The sequence below is a fragment of the Tiliqua scincoides genome, chromosome 6 (genome assembly GCF_035046505.1).
Source record: "Tiliqua scincoides isolate rTilSci1 chromosome 6, rTilSci1.hap2, whole genome shotgun sequence".
Taxonomy (NCBI): domain Eukaryota; kingdom Metazoa; phylum Chordata; class Lepidosauria; order Squamata; family Scincidae; genus Tiliqua; species Tiliqua scincoides.
Genome location: NC_089826.1, coordinates 2,996,058 through 3,017,659, shown reverse-complemented (window position 1 = coordinate 3,017,659; position 21,602 = coordinate 2,996,058). Strand labels below are relative to the sequence as shown.

At 44.0% G+C, this 21,602-nt stretch overlaps 1 protein-coding gene across 2 annotated transcripts in view; it reads left to right on the top strand.

Annotated features, from left to right (window-relative positions):
• Window positions 1-21,602, top strand: part of ATRN (attractin) — a 137,620-nt gene that overhangs the window by 73,211 nt on the left and 42,807 nt on the right. For both annotated transcript variants that reach the window (XM_066632160.1, XM_066632159.1), the window contains exons 14-24: window positions 56-194; window positions 2,458-2,639; window positions 3,814-4,030; window positions 4,862-5,047; window positions 6,045-6,278; window positions 7,841-7,978; window positions 9,818-9,911; window positions 11,924-11,976; window positions 13,092-13,186; window positions 13,814-13,892; window positions 14,808-14,965. In XM_066632160.1, coding sequence (XP_066488257.1) covers window positions 56-194; window positions 2,458-2,639; window positions 3,814-4,030; window positions 4,862-5,047; window positions 6,045-6,278; window positions 7,841-7,978; window positions 9,818-9,911; window positions 11,924-11,976; window positions 13,092-13,186; window positions 13,814-13,892; window positions 14,808-14,965 — 1,575 coding nt within the window. The remainder of the gene's footprint in view (window positions 1-55; window positions 195-2,457; window positions 2,640-3,813; window positions 4,031-4,861; window positions 5,048-6,044; window positions 6,279-7,840; window positions 7,979-9,817; window positions 9,912-11,923; window positions 11,977-13,091; window positions 13,187-13,813; window positions 13,893-14,807; window positions 14,966-21,602) is intronic.

The following is a 21,602-nucleotide window of genomic DNA, read 5'->3' as shown; positions in this document are numbered from 1 at the left end:
CTTCCTGGGCGTATTGTGAAAGAAAAGCATTCATCTTTGGCTTGTTGTCTTCTAGACTCCCATTGCTGCATACTCCATTTGCCCCAAGGATAACCCTGCATTTTACTGTAACAAAAAGACGAGTTGTAAGAGCTGTAGCCTCGATCAGAACTGCCAGTGGGAGGGCCGGAATCAAGAGTGCATTGCTCTGCCTGGTATGTCTGTACCGTGTGTGGTTCTTCCAACCTACCCTCCCCCAAACCCTGTTGGTCCTCCTTGGTTTTCTAAGGGCAAGCTGCAGTACAAAGCAATGAATAACACTGGTTGTACCTACTGTGAGAGACTCTTTGAAGTCCTTTTGAACAGCTGTATATTTGTTAGTCTGGCTATACGTGATCACATAAAAAGAAGCCACTTGTAAGCCAGCCTCTGGCTAGAATTCTGCTGGAGAGGATTGTAAGGAAATGCACAGGGAGGCAGGAGGTGAAGAGGGTCAGCAAGTCTTTGGAATGTTGGCTATGTTTTTAATAAGGAGTATCTAAAGTCTCCCTGCCTTCCACAGATTCACACAATCCAAATATGCGTAATGAATAATCCGCTTACGATTTGGTTGTTTTTATATTGAATTTATGTCTCGTTTTGCATAGAGATCTCAGGTTGGTGCTATGATAGGGCAGGATCAAAATCTTGGAACCCCAGAGCTACGTAATTGCTCCCTCCCAAAGTATCTTTGTGATTCCTTCACATTCCTCCTCAAAGCCTGCCTTTCTGTTTAGCCTTTGGCCTAACTCACTTTTCTGATATTTGTTGAATTTTGGCAACCTTCTGGCAACATCCAGTCTAGCACCGATCATCTGTTCAGGCTCGCATGTTCAAAGTTCTTTGTACACAGTTGTATGTCGCAGAAGAATGCATGCACATAGCGGTTGGAGTAGTGCTCTCACCTAGCATTAGAAGAGGAGTAGAGTGGGTATCTGAGCACTTCTAAACCACGTGCCGGGCAGCATCATAAAAGCAGAAGCAGCAGTTCGTTCCGAACTCCTGTCTTCCCAGATCTCATTAGGATGATGGGACAATGAGGGTGCAGTGACCTTCTACTGATGTCAGGGAGCAGTGAGCGCCTTCTTTCTCTATGTTTTTAGTCTGCCAAATTTTTGATCTCTCCTTTCAGGTGCAAAGTAATTTTTTTTTCATTTTTAAATTATCTGTTTCTTGATGTGGCTTTGGTTTTTTTTTTTTTCCAATTTAGCCTTGCAAATGCTTCTGCAGAAGTAGCTAGATCTCAAGATTTAATTAGTGGGTCTGTTCATAATATAGATCAATTATTTAACTGTGGCCTAAATGTGTTATAAATTTCATAAATTTTCACCTCCCTGGTCACCCAAAGGCAGTTCAGTTCAGTAAGACCTTTATTGGCATAAAATACAGAGAAAGAACAAAACAAAACAGAAATATACAAAGACAACACAACATAAGCATAAACATCAGTCACTGCCCAGAGTCCCAGGGCTCTGCCTGGCTATTACCCCAGATAAAAAGGAAGCGACATTATCCAGAGTCTCAGAATCAGGTGTGGAAAGGAGAGACTGAAGCATGATTGAATCCTCCCAGCCCTGCATCCTAGCTAACAATGGGCCTAGATATTTCTTGCGTGACGCATCATGTAGCGGGCAGTAAAAAAAGGTATGCATTAAAGTCTCAACGCAATCCCTACCACACTTGCATTTCCTCTCTGAGTAGGGGATACCGCTGAACCTGCCCGTTAACAAGGCAGATGGAAGAGCATTACGCCTTGCAAGTGTGAAAGCTCTCCGGGCCTGTGGGCACACCAGGTGGTAAAAGAAGGAGGCCGGTTTCCCAAACCGACTGGAATATGGAGATGGAGTGGAGAACATGTGGTTCTGGTGGCACTAAACAGCTCTTGTTGTTCGATATCAAGAATTCTTCCTTTGACGATTCTGTAAGCTGCATCACAGCCAATCATACCTAACTCTGCAGTATCCAGCCCTATTGACTTAATTTTAGTTAGAAGATCAGTGATCTCTATAGGCAGGACTGGATCCGATAATAATTGGTGCATTAGATCAGAAGAGGTAGGGTTAAATAAAATCCTAAACCAAAATTTCAGAAGTCTTAACCATGCAGTAGTCCTTAATCGAATTAACCCCACCTCGAGACACAGAACTGAGTAGGGAACGCACCTGGGTAAGCCCAAAATCTTCCACCAAGAGAAGATGGTGGAAGATGGTGGAATCTGGCACAAATGAGAAGGGTGAGTTGCTGTTTGCAGACCTGAAGAGAATTAATAGATTGCCTGTCTACCTCTGTCCCGACATAATAGTCTACCTGACTTTGGTTGATAGATTAATTTTATTTGGGATGGTGGTCCTCTGAAGGAAGTGGGCAACCTGCAGGTGATCACTGCTAACAAAGGAACGAAAATCTATATGTGTGTGTGTGTTTTTTTTTTTATTATAGAGAACATCTGTGGGGCATCATGGCACTTGGTTGGCAACTCTTGTTTGAAAATCACAAACACGAAAGATAGCTATGACAATGCTAAACTGACTTGCAGGAACCAAAATGCTGCTTTGGCATCACTCACCACCCAGAAGAAGGTGGAATTCCTTCTCAAGGAACTGCAGAAGACACAGTCATCAGTGAGTGAATCATAATGCCCTGAGATCCTTGCTGGATCAGACCGAAGACCTATCTAACATCCGCTTTCTACAATGCCCAATCAGATACTACTGGGAAGGACACAGCTAAGGGAGAAAGGCAGCAGCTCTCTCTTGATGTTGCTTCTCAGCAGCTGGTATTCAGAGGTGTCCTCCTTGTGAAGCTGGAGGTAGCATGCAGCCCATCTTGACTATTAGCCATTGATAGTCAGATGAGTCAAAACAGCTTGGGAGGACTTGTGAGGTTACAGCAGGGTGAGCAAAGATGCTGTACATGAAGGTGCTTATAAGACTCACCCTTAAAGGGAGCTTTTAAAATTTCATAATTTCCTCTGAAGTGGGATTATAGCCAAGGTAAATTTTGACATCTGTTACTGCAGTTCTTTGCTCCGATTATGTCACCCATTGCCACCTCTCATTTCTGACAGCTCTGCCTGTGGTTCCGTGGATTAACTCAGTGTGATCTAATCTTGTTCATTTTTGAACTGATTCCACACCCAGGCCATTCCCGTGGCCCTATGTAGATGTTATTCGTGCTTGTAAGGACTCCATGGAAGGGGAGGGAGAGTGTGCCAGCAAGCCCGCCCTCAGTGCCTGCAGCATTTGAATGCAGCAGCAAACACGAAGAGATGCCCCCACCACGTGACCCCATGATTGCCATCCTTGAACGTTCCAGAGTGGTGATTGCAGGGAGATACACTCTTTGTGTAGTGTTTGCCACTGCAGATAAATGCTGACTGCAGTGGGGCTGGGATTTGTGTTTCTCCCTGTCCCGTTGATCACATGTTGCTTGTTTTCGTAGGAAATGTGCGAAGGGTTTACAACTCGTAGCTATTATCATCAGCAGCGCTGTGAGCCTGCATTATCCATGGGTTCAGCATCCACAGATCTCCAGCCTCCATGGGTGCCGAATGCCCCCCCCCAATCTCTGAGCCCAACTGGAGGCTGTCTGAGGCCCGCAGAGGCTGCTGCAGGCCTCAGGATGCATGGGGGGGGGGGAACCAAACTCCTGGTTTCGCAATAAAATGGCAGCTTTTACTAGGCAGTAAACGGGATGTATTGATGGAGAGTAAGTTCTTGCTCATTGAAAGTGCCCATGTGCGGCTCTCTGGAAAGCACTGGCACCATAAAACTCAATTCTGTTCTCACTTTTTAGCCAAAAGCCTTGACTCCGTGGGTTGGATTGCGAAAGATCAACATTTCCTATTGGTGCTGGGAGGACATGTCTCCTTTCACAAACACCTTGCTTCAGTGGCTGCCAGGGGAGCCAAGCGATATTGGGTTCTGTGGCTACTTAGCAGAACCCAGCAATCAAGGGCTGAAAGCTGCAACGTGCATCAACCTAGTTAACGGCAGTGTCTGTGAAAGACCAGGTAAAATACTTATCGGTGTTGCTTTTGCTGGTGATAAATGAGGAGATCTTGTTCTTGGGAAGCCTGCAGTTCTACAGGAAGACCTCCCAAGCTCTCTTTTCTGTAAAACCCTTGTCCCGCTGCCTCCCCTTTCAGAAACTTTAGACCAGGGGTGGGCAACATTTTTGTTAAGAGGCTGGACTTTCAGCGAGGACATCATTGTTGAACTTCCGGGTTGCTGAGCTCTTGGAAGCAGCTGTACAGAGCTCAGCTTGGGAGACAAAACCTCCCGCCCAGTGTGCTGCATGCTGAACAAGGAATGGCAGTGTGCCACCTAGGCTCATAGAGTCCTTGTGATGTGCCGCCAGGTGAGAGGCCTCACTTCCCAAACCAAGTTCCTTGTGGGCCAGATGACTTCGGCTGGCGAGCTGAATCCTGTCCATGGACCGTAGGTTGCCGACCCCTGTTTTAGACCAGACAATACAGAGCAGAGAGGAGGAGGGACCCGGTTGAAAGCAGTGAAATTGCAATGGGGAATAGTCAGGTGGAGGCATTCCCAGTGTTGGGGTCGGAGACAGTTGTTTTACATCATTTTGGAAAGGGGAAGATGGTGGCATGTAGGTTATAGAACCATAGGCAAGGGCTTTAGCAGTAAGAAAACGAAAGGCTATAGGGACGACAAGGAGGTGGCTGGATTTGGAGATGGAAGGAGAAAGGTGAGGTCCTTCTCCTTACATACACCTGCACTGTGATGTTTTCTTGGGTTCACAAAGGAAATGGAAAATGAGAATCATTTGGAACATTGTATGTATTAAAGCAAAGCCCAGTAATCCTGTATTTCTTGATGTACAGCTAACCACAGTGTCAAACAGTGCCGTACCCCTTGTGGCTTGAGAACTGTGTGCAGCGAATGTACCAGCAGCAATTCTGAATGCATGTGGTGCAGTAACAAGAAGCAGTGTGTAGATTCAAATGCGTACGTGGCTTCCTTTCCTTACGGCCAATGCATGGAGTGGCATACTGTGAGCAGCTGCCCACGTAAGTAACTTTTTGATTGATGGGGGTGGGGGGGAATTGTTCCCTAAGGGTGGTCTCGGTTTGTTTGGTTACTGGCCACAGCAGTTTGTGCACTGTTCTTGGAATGAGGGACGAGCTCCAACTGTGTGTGTAGCTTAGTTCAGTACACTGGGTGGCATATTAAACCAGATTTGACATAGCAGTGTTCAAAGCTTTGTCCAGCCACAGAGTAACTTGGTACAACTTTGCACATCCTGGATCAGGGAGCTGTGTTAGGAACTTCCTTGTCAAAGTAGGCTTCAGAGGTGCCTCTTGACATGCTAGTCCATAATGACTGAGAATTTCCAAGAACAGCCCCTCTCCTCAAGTCTTCTGGGGCACTTACCTGCATGCAGTGACTTGGCATTTACCAGATATAGGCAGATAAAATCCAGCATGTAATTTTAAAGATCCTGCTCACTTTGATTGTTGCATTCTTGCCAACGTTCAAAAGGCTCTGCCTACAGGAAAGCAAGTTGATGTTGCCATTTAAATAAAAGGGAGTCAGTTGAGGTTAAGGTGATAAACATTGGCTCAGTCCAAACATCATGGCAAACTATGTTAAGGAAGCTTGGTTGTGGTTTTGGCATGATGTCTAAGTTGAGAATCCATGGAACATTATCAACTTGACAGAACAATGTCAGAACCTGGTTCTGTTTGCAGAGGGTGGTTTGCGCTAACTATAGGCTGGCCTTATGTCTGATGAATGAACGCACTGCTTTCAGCAGTTGGCTTCTAGAGGCTGCTGCAGCATAACCTTGGGGACTGCTGAATAAGTGAATGCTGAAAGCAGAGAAGCAGCTCTGAACTCTGGTGTGCATGTATGTGTGGAAGCTCAGGTCATGGTTTGTGCTTTAAACGGTGGTGAGTGCAAAGCAGGGTTTGATGTCGCGTATGAACGGAGCCAGTGTGAAGCCTTCAGGTAACTCTTGGTTTGTGGAATCTCCACTTTAACTGTCGAATGTTGTTCTCTTCACAGCTGAGAATTGTTCTGGCTACTTCACTTGTAATCACTGTCTAGAACAGCCTGGCTGTGGCTGGTGTACAGACCCCAGCAATACAGGCAAGGGAAAGTGCATTGAAGGCTCTTCTAGGGGCCCAGTGAAGTTACCACCTCCACAACCACCACCGTCGGGAAAATCCTATGTGGAACCTGACCTCAGCCTCTGCCTGTCTGCAAACAATTATAACTGGTCTTTCATTCAGTGTCCAGGTATGTTTATTAAGAGTGCATATTTGAGATTGCTTATTGCAGGTGATTGTTCCTTAAACTCCTTAAGCCACCCCCTGCACTCTCACTAGACTTGGGGGGAAAAAATCTTGCCATCTTGTTCTTAACATCTTTTAGTGATTGCTGATGAATTCTTGAATATGGAACCAAGGAAATGGGGTTGTGACAGGTTAATTCACGTGGAGTACAATCAACGATGTTAAGTAAGAGATTCAGTGTAAATTTTGGTTGCAGTGTAGGAAAAGTGGAAAGTTGTAACTCAGTTTAATAATAATACAGTAATGCAGATACCTATTAGTGTTGAGCTGAAAGAGGTGATCAGTCTGAAAAGTTTCATTAAGAATATTAATACTACTTTTCAACACAGTTCACAAAGCAATTACATAGCGAAAGAAAATTATTCTCTCTCACAAAGGCTCGTATTCTTTAAAAAAATGAGAAGGAAAACCAGCAAACAACCACAAAAAAAGATGTTATACTGGGGTGAATAGTGACAGTTGCACCCTCTCCCTACCCACTCTCTCACCAATGCAGGAGGATCACCACTTTCAAAAGTGCATCTTGCCCAATTAGCAGAACTTTGAGCACTCCTCTTCCCCCAGTGAATTGTTTTAGATCATTGCTAGAGGCCTGAGAAACTATTCAGTTATTAATTATCTCTGATTGGTTAAGATTGCCATCATTACGAGAAACATTATCCTGTATTCTAATTTGTGTGTAGTGGTGCTGGCGCATTGTTAAATCTGACTTGTGATGACATCACAGCCGTACATTGCATGCATCTGGGATATGATCTCTGACTGATGAATGATGCAGGGGGAAAAATGAGTACTAGGGCCATAGGGGTGTGTGTGTGTTGGGAGGGGGGGGGGGAGAACAGGGACCATTAACAGCCCAGAAAAGTGGCATTAAAAACTTACGGTGTGGGTTTTGCTCATTAAATTCCTGCTTTCAAGGCACAAAAAAACAAAACTGAGAAGACATTTAACTCTGCTCTAATATGGATACGAAAGAGGATGCAGAATATTTTGAGAAGGGACCATCGGTTTCAAGTTTATTTGGTTTTGATTATTCCCTCAAATAAAAAGAAAGTCAGTTGAGTCTTCTGCAGCATAACAAATGCCAAAGTATTGCAAACGAGGAGGCAGATCAAAAGGGAAGAAGAAAGTGAGAAATCAGACTCCAGTCCATCTGCTCTCCACCTCACCTAAATTGGCCAGTGTTGTCCTCTAATGTGAGAGCAGTCCTTGGTTTTGCCAGTTACTGTATATCGCCAGGGAGTTGCTACATTGGCACTGTCAATATAATTTAAGTGTTGAACTACGGAATGTGTGTAATACAGTCCATGCTGGGAATGGAAGCTTTGCTGAGGCGATCTGTGGCAGCTCTTGTTTAGGTGCAGCTGAATCTTGTAGGAACCTGCTGTTTCTCATCTGGAAACACTGAGTACCAAAGGAGTTCTAGTGAACTGTGGTACCATATGATGATAGAATGGAGGGGGGCGGAGAGAGAGATGCCTAGTATCCCTTTTGTCTTCACTCCAGCCTGTCAGTGTAATGGACATAGTCAGTGTGTCAACGAGAGCATCTGTGAGAGGTGTGCGAACCTGACAACTGGCAAGCACTGCGAGACCTGCATCTCTGGTTACTATGGAGACCCTACAAATGGAGGGACCTGTCAACGTAAGTTGGGCTGCAGTCACTCCAGGCCCATGGTAAATGACTGCATATTTCCCTTCTTCGTCTTGGTCATGCCTGATCCTGTTAGTATGTAGACAGTCTGCATGTGGTCTGCATTCAGAAAAAGACAAGGCGAAGAATAAAATTCTGTAGCAAGAGAAGCACTGAGTATACGCGTAGAGCCATGTAAATTATTCAAATTGAGCAAATTTCCTCTTACTGTGCATAATTCTGGCTTTGTCAGTCACGGGGAGGCCTCTACAAAAGTGAAGCACTGAAGTTCTGTCCTCGAATACAAGAAATCATGCCCAACCATCTCTCCGGTTTCTGAGATTTCCATGTGTCTTGCCACCAAACACTTTCAAATATATCTTCCTAGTTGCATGTGCTAGGAATTGCATTTTTGTTTTTCAGAAATAGTATATATAAAAATAAATGAAATAATAATACTGGGAGCCAGGGTTCACTGGAAGCAGAATTCTGTACCCAGAACCATATTCTGCATATTTACTTCACTCCAAAAACACAGTAGCATTCAGAGCCTTGACAGTCACTGAAGCTTGATTCTTAAGAACTGCAAGTAGAACTTTGCTCACTGAAAGGGGTGTTTTATCACTTCTTTGCAGTCGTTCACCCCTTTCTACACCCAGAAAAACTGTTCCTGAGAATTGGGAGACTCCCTAGAACAGGAACCAAGCGTTTCATGTTGCTCAAGACTGCAGGGAATGAAGGGGAGGGGGCAGGAATGGCAAAAATCGAAAGATCCTTCTGTGTGAATAGATGTACTTTCCACTTGTGATAGCGTCCTTCTGAATCCAAGCCTTTGATTAGAGCAGTGTTTCTCAAACTGGTTGGCTGTGACCCATCAGTTTGTGTAAAGCTTCCCCATCCCTTTAAGAGGTGGGGGAAGTGGGGAGGTAGCAGCGCGAGCCCCAGGAATGCGTCGCTAAGGAGGGTGAGGCATAAATGCTTTCACTTACGGTGGGCTTCAGCAAACAGCAGGAGTTGCGGGGAGACCCACACAGCCCTCCCCATGCTCCCCAAGCCTTAGAATGTTGAGAAACGGTGCACGAACCACTTCTGGTTTCATGTTGCAACCAGGAGATGGTTTGCGTGCGCTGTTTTTCAACATTTTAAGCCTTGGGGAGGGCTGTGTGGGGCTCCCTGCAACTCCTGCTGCTTGCTGAAGCCCACTGTAAGTGAAAGCACCCCCCTTGCCCCCCCTTAGCGATGCGATTCTGGGGATTGCATCACTACCCTGGCACCTCCCCCACTAAGACTTACTTAGGGAGTAAAACTCTCCCTAAGGTTGAGAACCACTGGATAAGAGGATCCATACAAATGTAACTGTACTCAAGTGCACCTGTGTTGCATGCAGAGTCATACATAAAAGGAGTACACAGAGGCATTTTGCTCAAATATCAGTCCCCATTTTGTTTAATATTGATGATTGTCATTTCAAGTCAAATTCAAATATTGATGAGGTACCTGTTGCATTTCCCAGTCATTCTTTTAACAAAGGCTTGAATCTCATATAAATGGTCATTTCGTCTCACCGCTGCACTTGGTCATGTTTTGCTTGATAGGACAATACAACCTGCTAAACGACCTCTGGTTTAGGTCTCCCCCAGTCCTTTTGAGAGCACTGAACTCTTCGGAAAACAATAATCAAGATACCTTTTGATCATATAGCACAAACATAATGCAATAGAATATAAAATAAGCAGCAGCTAGTCTCACATGGTAGACCAAATGGCAAAGTCTCTCACTGTGCAGACTAAACAGTTTTGTTGCTTGTTGAGTATTGTTTTTATTTTACCTGGAGTGGTTCTTCTCTTCCAGCTTGCAAGTGCAACGGCCATGCTTCGATCTGCAATGCCAACACGGGAAAATGCTTCTGCACCACGAAAGGAATAAAAGGGGAGGAGTGTCAGCTGTGAGTGGCTGCTTTGAAATGTTTGGGTACTTTGGGTGAAACAAAACATGATACGGTGCTCTTGTGTTTGGATAGTGCAGGGGTCTCCAAACCCTGGCCTCAGGGGCCACATGCGGCCTTCTGGAGGATTTTATCGGACCTAAGAACATATAAGAACATAAGAACAGCCCCACTGGATCAGGCCATAGGCCCATCTAGTCCAGCTTCCTGTATCTCACAGCGGCCCACCAAATGCCCCAGGGAGCACACCAGGTAACAAGAGACCTCATCCTGGTGCCCTCCCTTGCATCTGGCCTTCTGACATAGCCCATTTCTAAAATCAGGAGTTTGCGCATACACATCATGGCTTGTACCCCGTAATGGATTTTTCCTCCAGAAACTTGTCCAATCCCTTTTTAAAGGCATCCAGGCCAGATGCCATCACCACATCCTGTAGCAAGGAGTTCCACAGACCAACCACACGCTGTGTAAAGAAATATTTTCTCTTGTCCGTTCTAACTCTCCCAACACTCAATTTTAGTGGATGTCCCCTGGTTCTGGTATTATGTGAGAGTGTAAAGAGCATCTCCCTATCCACTCTGTCCATCCCCTGCATAATTTTGTATGTCTCAATCATGTCCCCCCTCAGGTGTCTCTTTTCTAGGCTGAAGAGGCCCAAACGCCGTAGCCTTTCCTCATAAGGAAGGTGCCCCATCCCCGTAATCATCTTAGTCGCTCTCTTTTGCACCTTTTCCATTTCCACTATGTCTTTTTTGAGATGCGGCGACCAGAACTGGACACAATATTCCAGGTGTGGCCTTACCATAGATTTGTACAACGGCATTATAATATTAGCCGTTTTGTTCTCAATACCTTTCCTAATGATCCCAAGCATAGAATTGGCCTTCTTCACTGCCGCTGCACATTGGGTCGACACTTTCATCGACCTGTCCACCACCACCCCAAGATCTCTCTCCTGATCTGTCACAGACAGCTCCTTCCAGAAGCACTGCTCACACCCTGTATTAGCTTCATTTGCCTTCAGTATTGGTGTGATATCATAATGTTGTCATATTTGCTATATGGTTCCTGATTGACTAGGATTGCTCTAGGAAGCAGAAAGAAATTCCAGCAAGGAAATGAGAAATGATCAACTTCAACAGCATATAGTAGGAGCAAGCAGCTTTTAGAAATGGCAAGATTTGCTCATTTAGAATGATGGAACTGTACCAAAAATATTATTTTCATCCACCCAATTTAAACAGGTGGATATTTAGGCATGGAGGTAAATGTTATCTCATTTGAAAAGAGTTACAGCTATTGGAAAGGGTGATGAGCCACTACATAGCTTTTCAGCCTTGCTGAAAGGGAGCATGAAGCTGGTGGGGGAGATAATCTAGGCTTAGGTCTGAGGTATTATCAATATGCTGATGACACACTGGTATACATCTCATTATCATACCCAACTGGAGAAGCTGTGGATACCGTGGGGGCTGGATTTGGGCAAACAAACTGAAATTAAATCTGCATAAGATGCTTTCCTGGTTGGGAGTTCTACTGGTTTGTGAACAGTGTGATAGTTCTGGATGAGAATTCCTCTTTCCTTAAATCATCAGGTTCACAATTTGGGGGTCCTTCTGGACTTAGCGCCTTGCACCTAAAGACCGAGGTGTCCACATGGACCCTGGAGGGTCTTTGTCCTGTTTTGACAGATACACCAGCTGCACTCGTTCCTGATACAGTCAGACCTGGCTCAGTTCTCCATACATTAGTTACTACTTGTTCGACTCACTGATTGCCAGCTTGCGCCAAGGTTCTTACCCATGTGTTTCAGATTGTTTCACTGCGTATTGGTCTTCTGTGCTGCCATGTTTTTAGTTAACTCAGCACATTTTTAGACTTGCTTCTTTACTGTTATTAACATAGGTTACTTCCTAGCTGGATGTGACTTAAAAGAAAATAAAAACTTTGATTTGAAGCTCATGAGAAAACTAAGATGCAAGGCCAACATTGCGAATGTTTCTTTCTTCTAGGTGTGAAGTTGAAAACCGATACCAGGGCAATCCTCTCAAAGGAACGTGCTACTGTGAGTAGAAACTGCATTTCTTTCATCTGGACATAATTTGCTTGGTGCTTCTGTAACGAATCACTTGCAACAGATGAACTGCAGCACACAGAACTCTAAAACAATCTGCTTCTTTATCCCTTGTTGGGCATGCAAGAGCTCTCTTTTGAAGCACATTCATAGTGGCAGCCATATCTTTCTAGGCTTGTTTGTTCCTTTCCCATATTACATTTTCTGTGTTTTTTTTTTAAACTATCACTTTAAGCGATAGGTACAGTCACTGTATGGTACAATTTATACCTAACAGCTCAATGCTATGCTTTTCTTCTCAGAAGTAAGTCTCACTGTCGTTTAGCGGCGCTCAAAGTTGCGGCCACTGTGCGCCCGGAATGCAGTCCCCATCTGGACTGCATCTGAGTGTGCTGCTTGGGCACTGCATGAAGTTCTCCCCATTCAGAGAACAGGAAATCTGTGCAGTCATGTCATCTGCCCGGTGTCCCAGAAGGCCGCGCGACAGCATGTCTGGTCAGACACAACTCTCCAGAGTGTTCCTGTCTCTGGATCAAGAGGGTCTTCATGAGGTGCCTGAGCAGAACTGAAAGATCTGCTCACTGGGCAGAAAGATCGGCACTAATGCCGGATCTGGCCCCCGGGCCGTGGTTCAGGCGGCTCTGCTATAGTTAATGGGGCTTACCCCCAGGTAAGTGTGGATAGAATTGCAGCTGAAGTCAGGTTTAATGGACTGCTGTGTTAAGAGGAATTTGAAAGTGAGCGCTTCAGACTGAACTTCCTCCTCATAGTAACATTAGAATCATCAACCTCTGGGAGCCTTTTTGTTTGAAGGACAGGGTAAAGAAGTATTAAATAATAAACAAAAAAGTTTTTTTAAAAAAAATAGCAGTAAAGGTGATAATGTGAATGATTATTAAAATAAATGTTATCTATAAAATCCTGGATCGTTTTTAAAACCTTTCCTGCAGTGGTTTAGTAACCTTTACAACAGCCTGGGAAGGTATCTTCATATTGTGTGTGTTGGACTGGGACTGAGAAAATAAGTTTGCCTATTTCCCTGCAGGGGAAAAGTAGCATCCTTTGTTTCCAAACATCTCCTTATTCTTTTGTATATTTTTATACAGACACTCTCCTGATCGACTATCAGTTCACCTTCAGCCTTTCCCAGGAAGATGATCGCTATTATACAGCAATCAATTTTGTAGCAACGCCTGAAGAGGTTAGTCGATTCTCCCCACTGCACTTCGCGCTGTTGATTAAGATGTTTTGGGTCTCTGTGGCTGATGGAACATGTCAAGTGCTTTTTGTATGCATGGGCCTCTGCGTCTCACACCATTTGCAGCTCTCATGGTACTGGTTTGTGTTCACTTTGCTTTCTGAGAGATCTTGCTTCTGTCTGAATTTTGCATATTGGCGACTCCAGCTGGGAAATTTTTGTTGTCCCAAGGTAACCAGAAAGAAAATACGCCTTTACCCAGTGCATAATTAACCCAAGGAGTTCACTGCTGTATTGTGATGTCCAAACAGGGTAGCTTTGGTAGTTGTCAAATGACAGAAAGCCATAATATATTCAGAACTAGTGGGGAATTGATGTAGCTTCAAGCTCTGTGTTTCCTCGTGGAGGAGATTGTAGATCTGCTGCTTGTCTTCAAGTTGGACCTTTTCCTTTGTATGCCAATGAAGGAAGGACCAACCTGAGACCCTGGAATGTGGTGGCATAGGTAAAGTGTATGAATCAAGCATGGGAATCCTAGTGAGCACTGTTGATTGTTAAAGCAAGACTGATCAAGTTTTAATGGAAGCCAATCTGTTAATCTGCATCTTCTCTTTTGTCCCCTCAAATCAGCAAAACCGAGACTTGGACATGTTTATCAATGCTTCTAAAAACTTCAATCTCAACATCACTTGGTCAACCAGTTTTGCAGGTGAGAACAATCCTCCCCCCCCCCCCCACGCCTACTATTTGAACTGGAAATGCTTTGAAAAGAGGTAGTGGTTGATGAGATCATCATCGTTCTTGTTGTCACTCCCACCACCAGAAGTCATTGGCCAAGTATTGGGCCAGTTATGTTGAATCAGTCCAACAAGGGATCCACAATCACTCAGATTCCAGAAAAGGGCTGAATCTTGATGTGTGCGAGTTTTGTCTTAACTACATAAGTGAACCAAAATGTTCACCTTATGCTGTTATGTATGGACCCCTGATCCCATAACTTCATAGGAAATTTAGCTTTCCTTAGCTAAACATACAGTGGGTGCTCCTCTTCTAGAACTTCTGTGACGCCATAGCAGCTCAGCCAACAGTGGATGAAGGCTTGCATGTAAAATGTAGCCAGTTCCTGTTTATAATCTGTATGCATCCAAAGAGTTACTTACATGTTTAGTAGTCTTCTGTGTTGTGCAGAACCTTTATTTTGGCACACAGTTTTGTGGTATAAAGATAATTTGAGGAACAAATAAAGTGCTACAACATTTATCTGATGTCCACATCTTGAGTTCTTGTGACTGCTGAAATGTAGTTAACAGTAATTGGTATCTTTGTTAATCACATATAGGTGGTCGCCTTTCCACCTGCCACTTTGTCTTTGCAGCAATCTTGTGAGATAGGTTTGACCATGAGATAACTGGTCCGAAGTCACCAGTAAGCTTAATTACTGAGTTAGGATTTGAACCCATACCTTTCTGGCCCTAGTCCAATGCTGTAGTCCAGCATTCTCTATACTTCAGCCTGTGGGCTGGATCTGGCGCAAGAGAACAGGGGAATTGCCAGCTGGGTGAGTTCGGGAAGTGCTGCCTTATGCCACTCTGACCTATCGTTTCTTTTAAAACTTCACAAACAGCTGGTACTCAGGCAGGGGAAGAAATTCCTGTGGTTTCCAAGGGCCAAATCAAAGAGTACAAGGACAGCTTCTCCAATGAGAAATTTGACTTCCGCAACAACCCCAACATCACTTTCTTTGTCTATGTCAGCAACTTTACCTGGCCAATTAAAATACAGGTAAGAGACTCTTTGGCTTGTTTGCGCAGAACTGCCATGCGCAAAAACAATGTGCTTGAAAAATCCCACCTGCCCTGGCCTTCTTACTGCTATTTTTAGCCTCTGTTCAGCCTCCCAACCCAGAAGTGGCTAGTGACATCATCGCATCTGCATCATTGCAGATATTGCATCATCGTCGTTTTGCGTCATTGCCACTTACTTCTGGGTTCAAGGACTGCCTCTGCAGCACAGAGGATGTCATGAGCCCAGGAAGTTTGGGAAGTGCTGGGCTGTAGCTAACATGGCAGCACAAGTTTCTATTCCATGGACTCTCACATAATGTATTTATTTTTATTTTAAACATTTCTGTCCTGCCCTGAAGACTTTGGTTTGTGACTTGTTGTATGACCCTGGACTAGCCAGGACTACTCAGCCTTAGGTGATACACAGACACTAGTGACTTCCCTTGCAGGGTAGTTATGAGGCAGGCCCAGTAGCAGCAAGTAAAACCCTCAAGCAAGTGCTCAGGTTCCAGGACTCCAGTAGGGCCTACTGGTATTGATGCTTGTATTGAACCTTTCTTAAACGTTTTCCCTCCTGGTGGTCCTATCAGCACCAGTGCCTCTGAGCTCTTTTTTAATTCCCCAGCAATCCTCGACTTAACATTGCTCTGGAGTAATGGTATATCAGTGATTTAGATGGAAAATTTAAATGGGTGTCCACCTGCACTAGCCCTGAGAATTGGGCCCCTGCAGCCCAGTACGTCCAGCAGAGCACCACAGAACTAAGAAGAATGCCGGGGTGACAGAAACCACTTCTTGAGTTTCACTACAGTGTCCCCATCATATAGTGATGCTGTGTTGGGAGGGTGGTGGCTCCAGGCACACCAACTCTGAGATGCACTGCTGTGGTCTAGTAAGTCTGCCAGGACCCTCTGGTTTCCTGGGGAGAGGGGGAGAAGGCAGGTGGGCAACTCTGGAGAGTACTTGCCCAGGGCTCTCTCAAACCTGTTGCCGTCCCTGTATGGCAGACAAGAATAAATCAACATTGTAAAATGCTTTCCCAGTATCAAGTGCTGTGTGAAGAATGGATAAACAGACACCTCTTGGTGCAAGACTGGGACAGAACTACATGATACTTCTGTTTTTTTACTTACCTATTCTTGGCCACTTTGTTTTTTTCTAATCCTAAACATCACTGACACTATAATCCTTAACAATGAAGTTAGTTATGTTTTTGTATTGTGATTTTATCCCTAACCCTCTTGGGTGCTCCATTGTACAGGGGAAAAATAAATCAGTACTTTTTACTTGAGGAGTCTAATTGTGCTGCTTTAGTTGGCTTGTCCACTTTCTAGTTTGCCATTAATGAAAACTTTTGAAAACTCTGGATGTGGCGGTCTGCTCCAGAATTCCGCTGTCAGTGTTAGTGCTGCTGGTCCTGATGTTCTTGACTGAAAGCTGTCTTGTGTTTCTGGCTTCCTTAATAAGGAAGCTCCCAGCATATAAATGCTCTTTTGTGCTTCTGATAGTTTGCACTTCTTACCACAGCTGAGTTCTCCTCTCTCTCTCCCCCTTTAAAGCGTTGCTCCACCTCTCTTCAAAGCCACTTCAGTTGGTTTTAAAAGTGTCTCAGTGTAGAATGTCTCTCCCTGCTTCCTCTGTTTGAATGATCTTCTTAAAAAGCTGCCTCCGTTTTAAAGTTGGTAAAATGTAGGTTTTTAGAAGAGGACTGACCCTTCTGTCAGGTTGGTTCTGTCTTGTGGTTTCAGCTTGTGACAGCTGCGTTGTGAAACTTGCTTAAGCTCAGCTTCTATGGGGAAAGGCAGGTAAGTTCTTTCTGGGGATGGCTCCCCGTCTGGTGTGCTGCAAATCTTTGATGTTCGCTGGAATTTATAGTTGATTTTAGGAATGCCTCCTGCCTGTGATCAGCCTGGTCTTCTTCTGTTTGGAACGCGCTGTGAAGAATGAGTCTTATGAAGACTGCCTGCCAGAAATAGCAGGCAAATGCATCTTGTGAATGCTGTTGAGCTGGGGTTGGTGTCGATCTCCCTGAAAGTCATTTCTGAAAAGAGCAGTGGAGCTATTTTAAGTTTAAGAGCCTTCAGAGCCTTTTACTGTTAGCTTGGGAAACAGGGAGAGCTTTTACAGGGTACTGATTTCAGAGGGTTAAACGCTGCAATTTTAGAACCCTCTGAACCAAGTAGAAAGGAAGTTGAGGTTCAGAAACTAGCAGTGGAATTTTACAGATGGTTTTCAGTTCAAACAAAGCCCTATTTTCCCTTACCTTGGCTCCCTTTTCTTCTCCTGAAACTGAAGCACTGTATCTGACCCGTTGGTAATGGAGAACGCTTCAAATCTACTCCGAATGAGTCAGCGTCAGCAGTTTTATACGCCACAGTTAAGCTGTGTTTTGCCCTGTGAGTTATCAATTCTATATAGTTTTTTTTTTTTTTTACTAAATAGCACGAATATTTTACATCAAATAGAGCTGCTTTGAAAATGCTTATCATGGCCCTGTCACAGGTGGAGTAATTGGTCATGTAAGTGATGGTGCCTGGTGCTTGTCATCCTAAATGTAGATCACCAGTGATGCCGCTCCTGTGCTCTGTGTGTGTATGTGGAAAAGCAGATAGTTGAAAAATAGCCCGTTACAATAAGCAGATTTTTTTCTTTTCTTGCTAAATGGTGTTAATAGTGCAGGGAACCGAGCATTCCAGTGGGCAGCCCATCCGTAAGGCAGAAGGCAGCAGTTTATAGAACAGGTTGAACCCTACTGCTATAGCGCTTGATGTGGCATGGGGATCGGAATTGCCGATTCAGCGGTTGGATTAGTTAATTTGAATGTCCAAGGACCCCAAATGGTTCACAAGAGTACCCCAACCCATTTACAGCTCTGTTGATCCCAAAACACCAGTTAAGCAACTTAAGCAAAACATCTGGGCGAGAAACCAGGGGTGTGTATGTTATACAGCAACAGAAATAATCAGGAAAACCAAAACTACTTCGGTACGCGCAAGCTTTTTTCCCTTGCGTTCAGATCTCTTGCAGCACTTACTGATGCCACTGGATCTGTAGTGAAGATAATGGATATGTGATAACATCTCTTTGAAGATTTGTTTTAGTCTTCAAATGGGTTCATTGTTTGACCATCATGATGGATTGGAGTGTAGGCTATGGTTCTGGATTTGGACTGCCAAAAGTTTCACAAGGTTGACTGAAAGCCTTGACATATGAAGAGTGATTGTTTTTTGTGATGTTTTAACCAGGATTGAGCACCTGTCTATAGTAGACAACTGAAGATATATAATTTAATATAGTCTCAGCTGAAATTGTCAAGGGATCAATAAAGACTCAGGACTTCTGTAATTCCTGTTAGTTTCACCAGCTGGGTAAACAAGAACTCAATTAATTGTAAGGCTTTTTGTTGTTCCTTTAAGATTGTTACTTTGGGCAACTTTGTATTACATTTTTAGTTCTGCAGCTGAAACTGAAGACAATAAAGTATAGGAAAAAAGGGCATAAAGATTACTTGTTTTGTATAAAGAAAGTGTTTCTAAAGAAATTTAATTCTTTTGTTCCCTGTCACAAGATGTGGTGATGGCTTTAAAAGGGACTTAGACTTTGTGATTTTGTCTACATTAGCCAGATTTCAGGATATAAAGGTATTTGAACGTTGCTGTAGCTATGCAAGACAATGTGGGCACTAACAGCTCCATGTGTTCCATTTGGAGTACTGTGGATGAAAGGGAGAATCTAAACAGAAGTAGATGGTCCATGCAACAGACACTCCTTTCCAAAAAGTTCGGAATGCACACTTCTTTGAGGTTCAGACATTGAGGTCAGGCTGTGGTGTGCCTTTAGGTCACTTACAAGTGACACAGTACAGCACATGAATGAGAAACTTAGCCAATATGGAGAAGTGGGGAGGGGAAAAACAGTTAGCCCAAGTCTGGATATGTGAAGTGACATCCATAGTGATCCAGTAATATGTACTTGTGTGACAGCTAGAAAAAGGAACTGTCTCTCTCATACAGAAACAATTGAAGCATCAGGCAATGTGCTCACAGCAGAATACTTAAAAGAAGTGGCGACAACAAGCTGCAGTGTGCCGGTCTGAAGTTCAGATGTCAAGGACACGTCTTGGTTGCTGGAAGTGCTGCTAATGCAGTGAGAAGGAGAAATAGAAAGAAAAAGAATGAACTTTGGAGCTGCAAACATAGACCTGTGATGCTGACGTGAGGCATCTTCAAAGTTTTAGATACACAGACTCCTGCTGGATCAGACCAAAGCAGGTCCATCTAGTTGCGCATCCTGCTTCCTACGGTGGTCAACCAAATGTCCAGATTGTTCTGGGAAAAGCAGAAGCAGGTGACAGCTCTCCCCCACCCCCATGACTCACGTTAGAGGTTCCATTTAGCTGTTGTGGTTACGTTGGATGAGGCTGTGAATGACTGCACCTGAGAACTATTGATCTTGGAACCAACCAGAGGGTAAAGACTCTAAATCCTGTATGATACCCAGGACAGTGCGAGATGCAAGTGTTATTGAATGATGAGTGACTGTACTAGATGGGCCCTTTATCTGATCCAGCAGGACACTTATGTTCTTAAGAAGAGCCCTGTAGGTTCAGGCCAAGGGTCCATCTAGTCGAGCTTCCTGCATCTCACAGTGGCCCACCAGATGTCTCAGGGAGCGCACAAGGCTACAAATCCCCGTTTCTTGTTGCCACTCCCTTGCATCTGTCATATAGTGATAGTGGTTTTTAACCTGTGATGGACCTTTCTTCCAGTTCCCTGAGGAATACACTCTTCTTTATAGGTATTCTCGCTATATAGATTTTCATTTATACATACTGCATATATTAAGAGCATTCCTCTTTATCTATACCAAGACTCTCTTTCCTTAAATGAAAGTCTGTGTTCTTTTGTTTAGAAAGAGCCTTGCTCCATGCTCTCTTACCAAAGAGGCATCTGAAGGTGGGGCCGTTTTCAAAGTGGCTTCAGTCCTGTGGAACATTTTGCCCCAGAAAGTTTGCCTACCCTAAGTTTTTATGGTTTTTATGAGGGTTTTGTTTTAACTCTGGTTATCGTGGCTGTCTTATAGTGGTTTCAGTTACATAAATTTGTATTATTTTGAACTAATTATATCAATGTTTACAATGGTGGTTAGATTGTGAATGGGGAGGGGGAAACAAAAAGAAAAGTGCATGCAAGTGTGTTAAAATAAATTAGCCTATTACTCTTGCAAAATGTTTGGCAGCAGAAAACCATGCAGGCGAGTATCCAACCCAATTCTAATATCTGTGTTGCCAAGTAGCAGATAATTCAAACCAGCTTTATTGAACAAAAGCACACAAGATCCAAGAGGAGGGTTTATGTTTTAAAGGTTTCTCAGGAAGTCTCCTTGCTTGAACTCCAATCCTCCTCAAACTCGGCTCTGGAAAAAGTGAGTTTTACAGATTTAAAAAAAAAAACTTAAGTGTAGTTTTCCCCCCTTTGTTTCATGTGACTCTTACCTATTGCAAGGAGTCTGACTCCTTAAGTGTTGAAGAGTGTGTGGGTTGAATCAACCTGTAATATGTTATGTGCTCTACTAAAAAAGGAATTTAAGCCATTTCTGCCCAACGTTGCATGTATGCAACAGGGATATAATGTATACACCTGTGGGCTGGGCAGGAATGGGTTAAGGGAGGTGTACATAAGGAGAGAGAAATTCTAGTCCACTTGTATGCACTTCTGTCCCTGGAAAGTCTGGCTTATCAGAAATCAAACTGAGTAAGGGCATGCCACCCACTTGGAATGTTGTTGAGGGGCAGTCAGGAGGTCAAGATTTCCCTGTTTTCTCTTATAGCTCCTTCCTTTATACCAGGGGTTTCCAAACCCCGGCCCAGGGGCCAGACGTGGCCTGCGGCAAGCCTCTGTCCGGCCCACGGCCAACCTCTTGTCCCCTGAAGGCTCTGGCCCACCCAACTGAACATGACCAGAATTGTGCTCTGATTGTGTCTGGAGGGTGTTCTGAGGGCCAGAGACGTTGAACAAATGAGCCCATTCATTCATTTATTCACTCATCTAAGTTCCATCTCTAATTTATTTATTTAAATTTTATATTTAAATTCTTTTCCCAGCCCTCAACACCGTGCTAGGTATTTGATGCGGCCCTCTGGCCAAAAAGTTTGGAGACCCCTGCTTTATACAGTATAGACAAAGTATAGTCAGTGAAGTCTTGCAAGGAACTACAAGGGCATGCAGTATATATCACTTCACTGAATTATCTTCCTGATAATTGCAGTGTAGAGGAGAAGACATGGGACACTAGGACATGTACTCATAAAGGCTATGAACAGTTGAGAAACGGATGGTTCACTTTTTTGTTTTTTACCCCGTCTTGCCTCCCTTGTGATGAGTTCTTTAATATGTGGCTATGACAGTGTGTACTTCTCACATTAAAAAAGAAAAAGAAAAAAAGAACCAAAACCAATGTTTGGTACGCAAGCAGTCTGATCTGTGTCAAAAAGAGCCAAATTCTGTGATGTGTAAAGTATCCCAGTTAGACAAACTTGTATAATTCTGGTTTTGCAAGTCATAAGAAGGGCACGGATGTTAAAGGTCCCACCCAGGCAGTGAAAACTGCCCTCAACAGCTCAGATTCACCAGTTT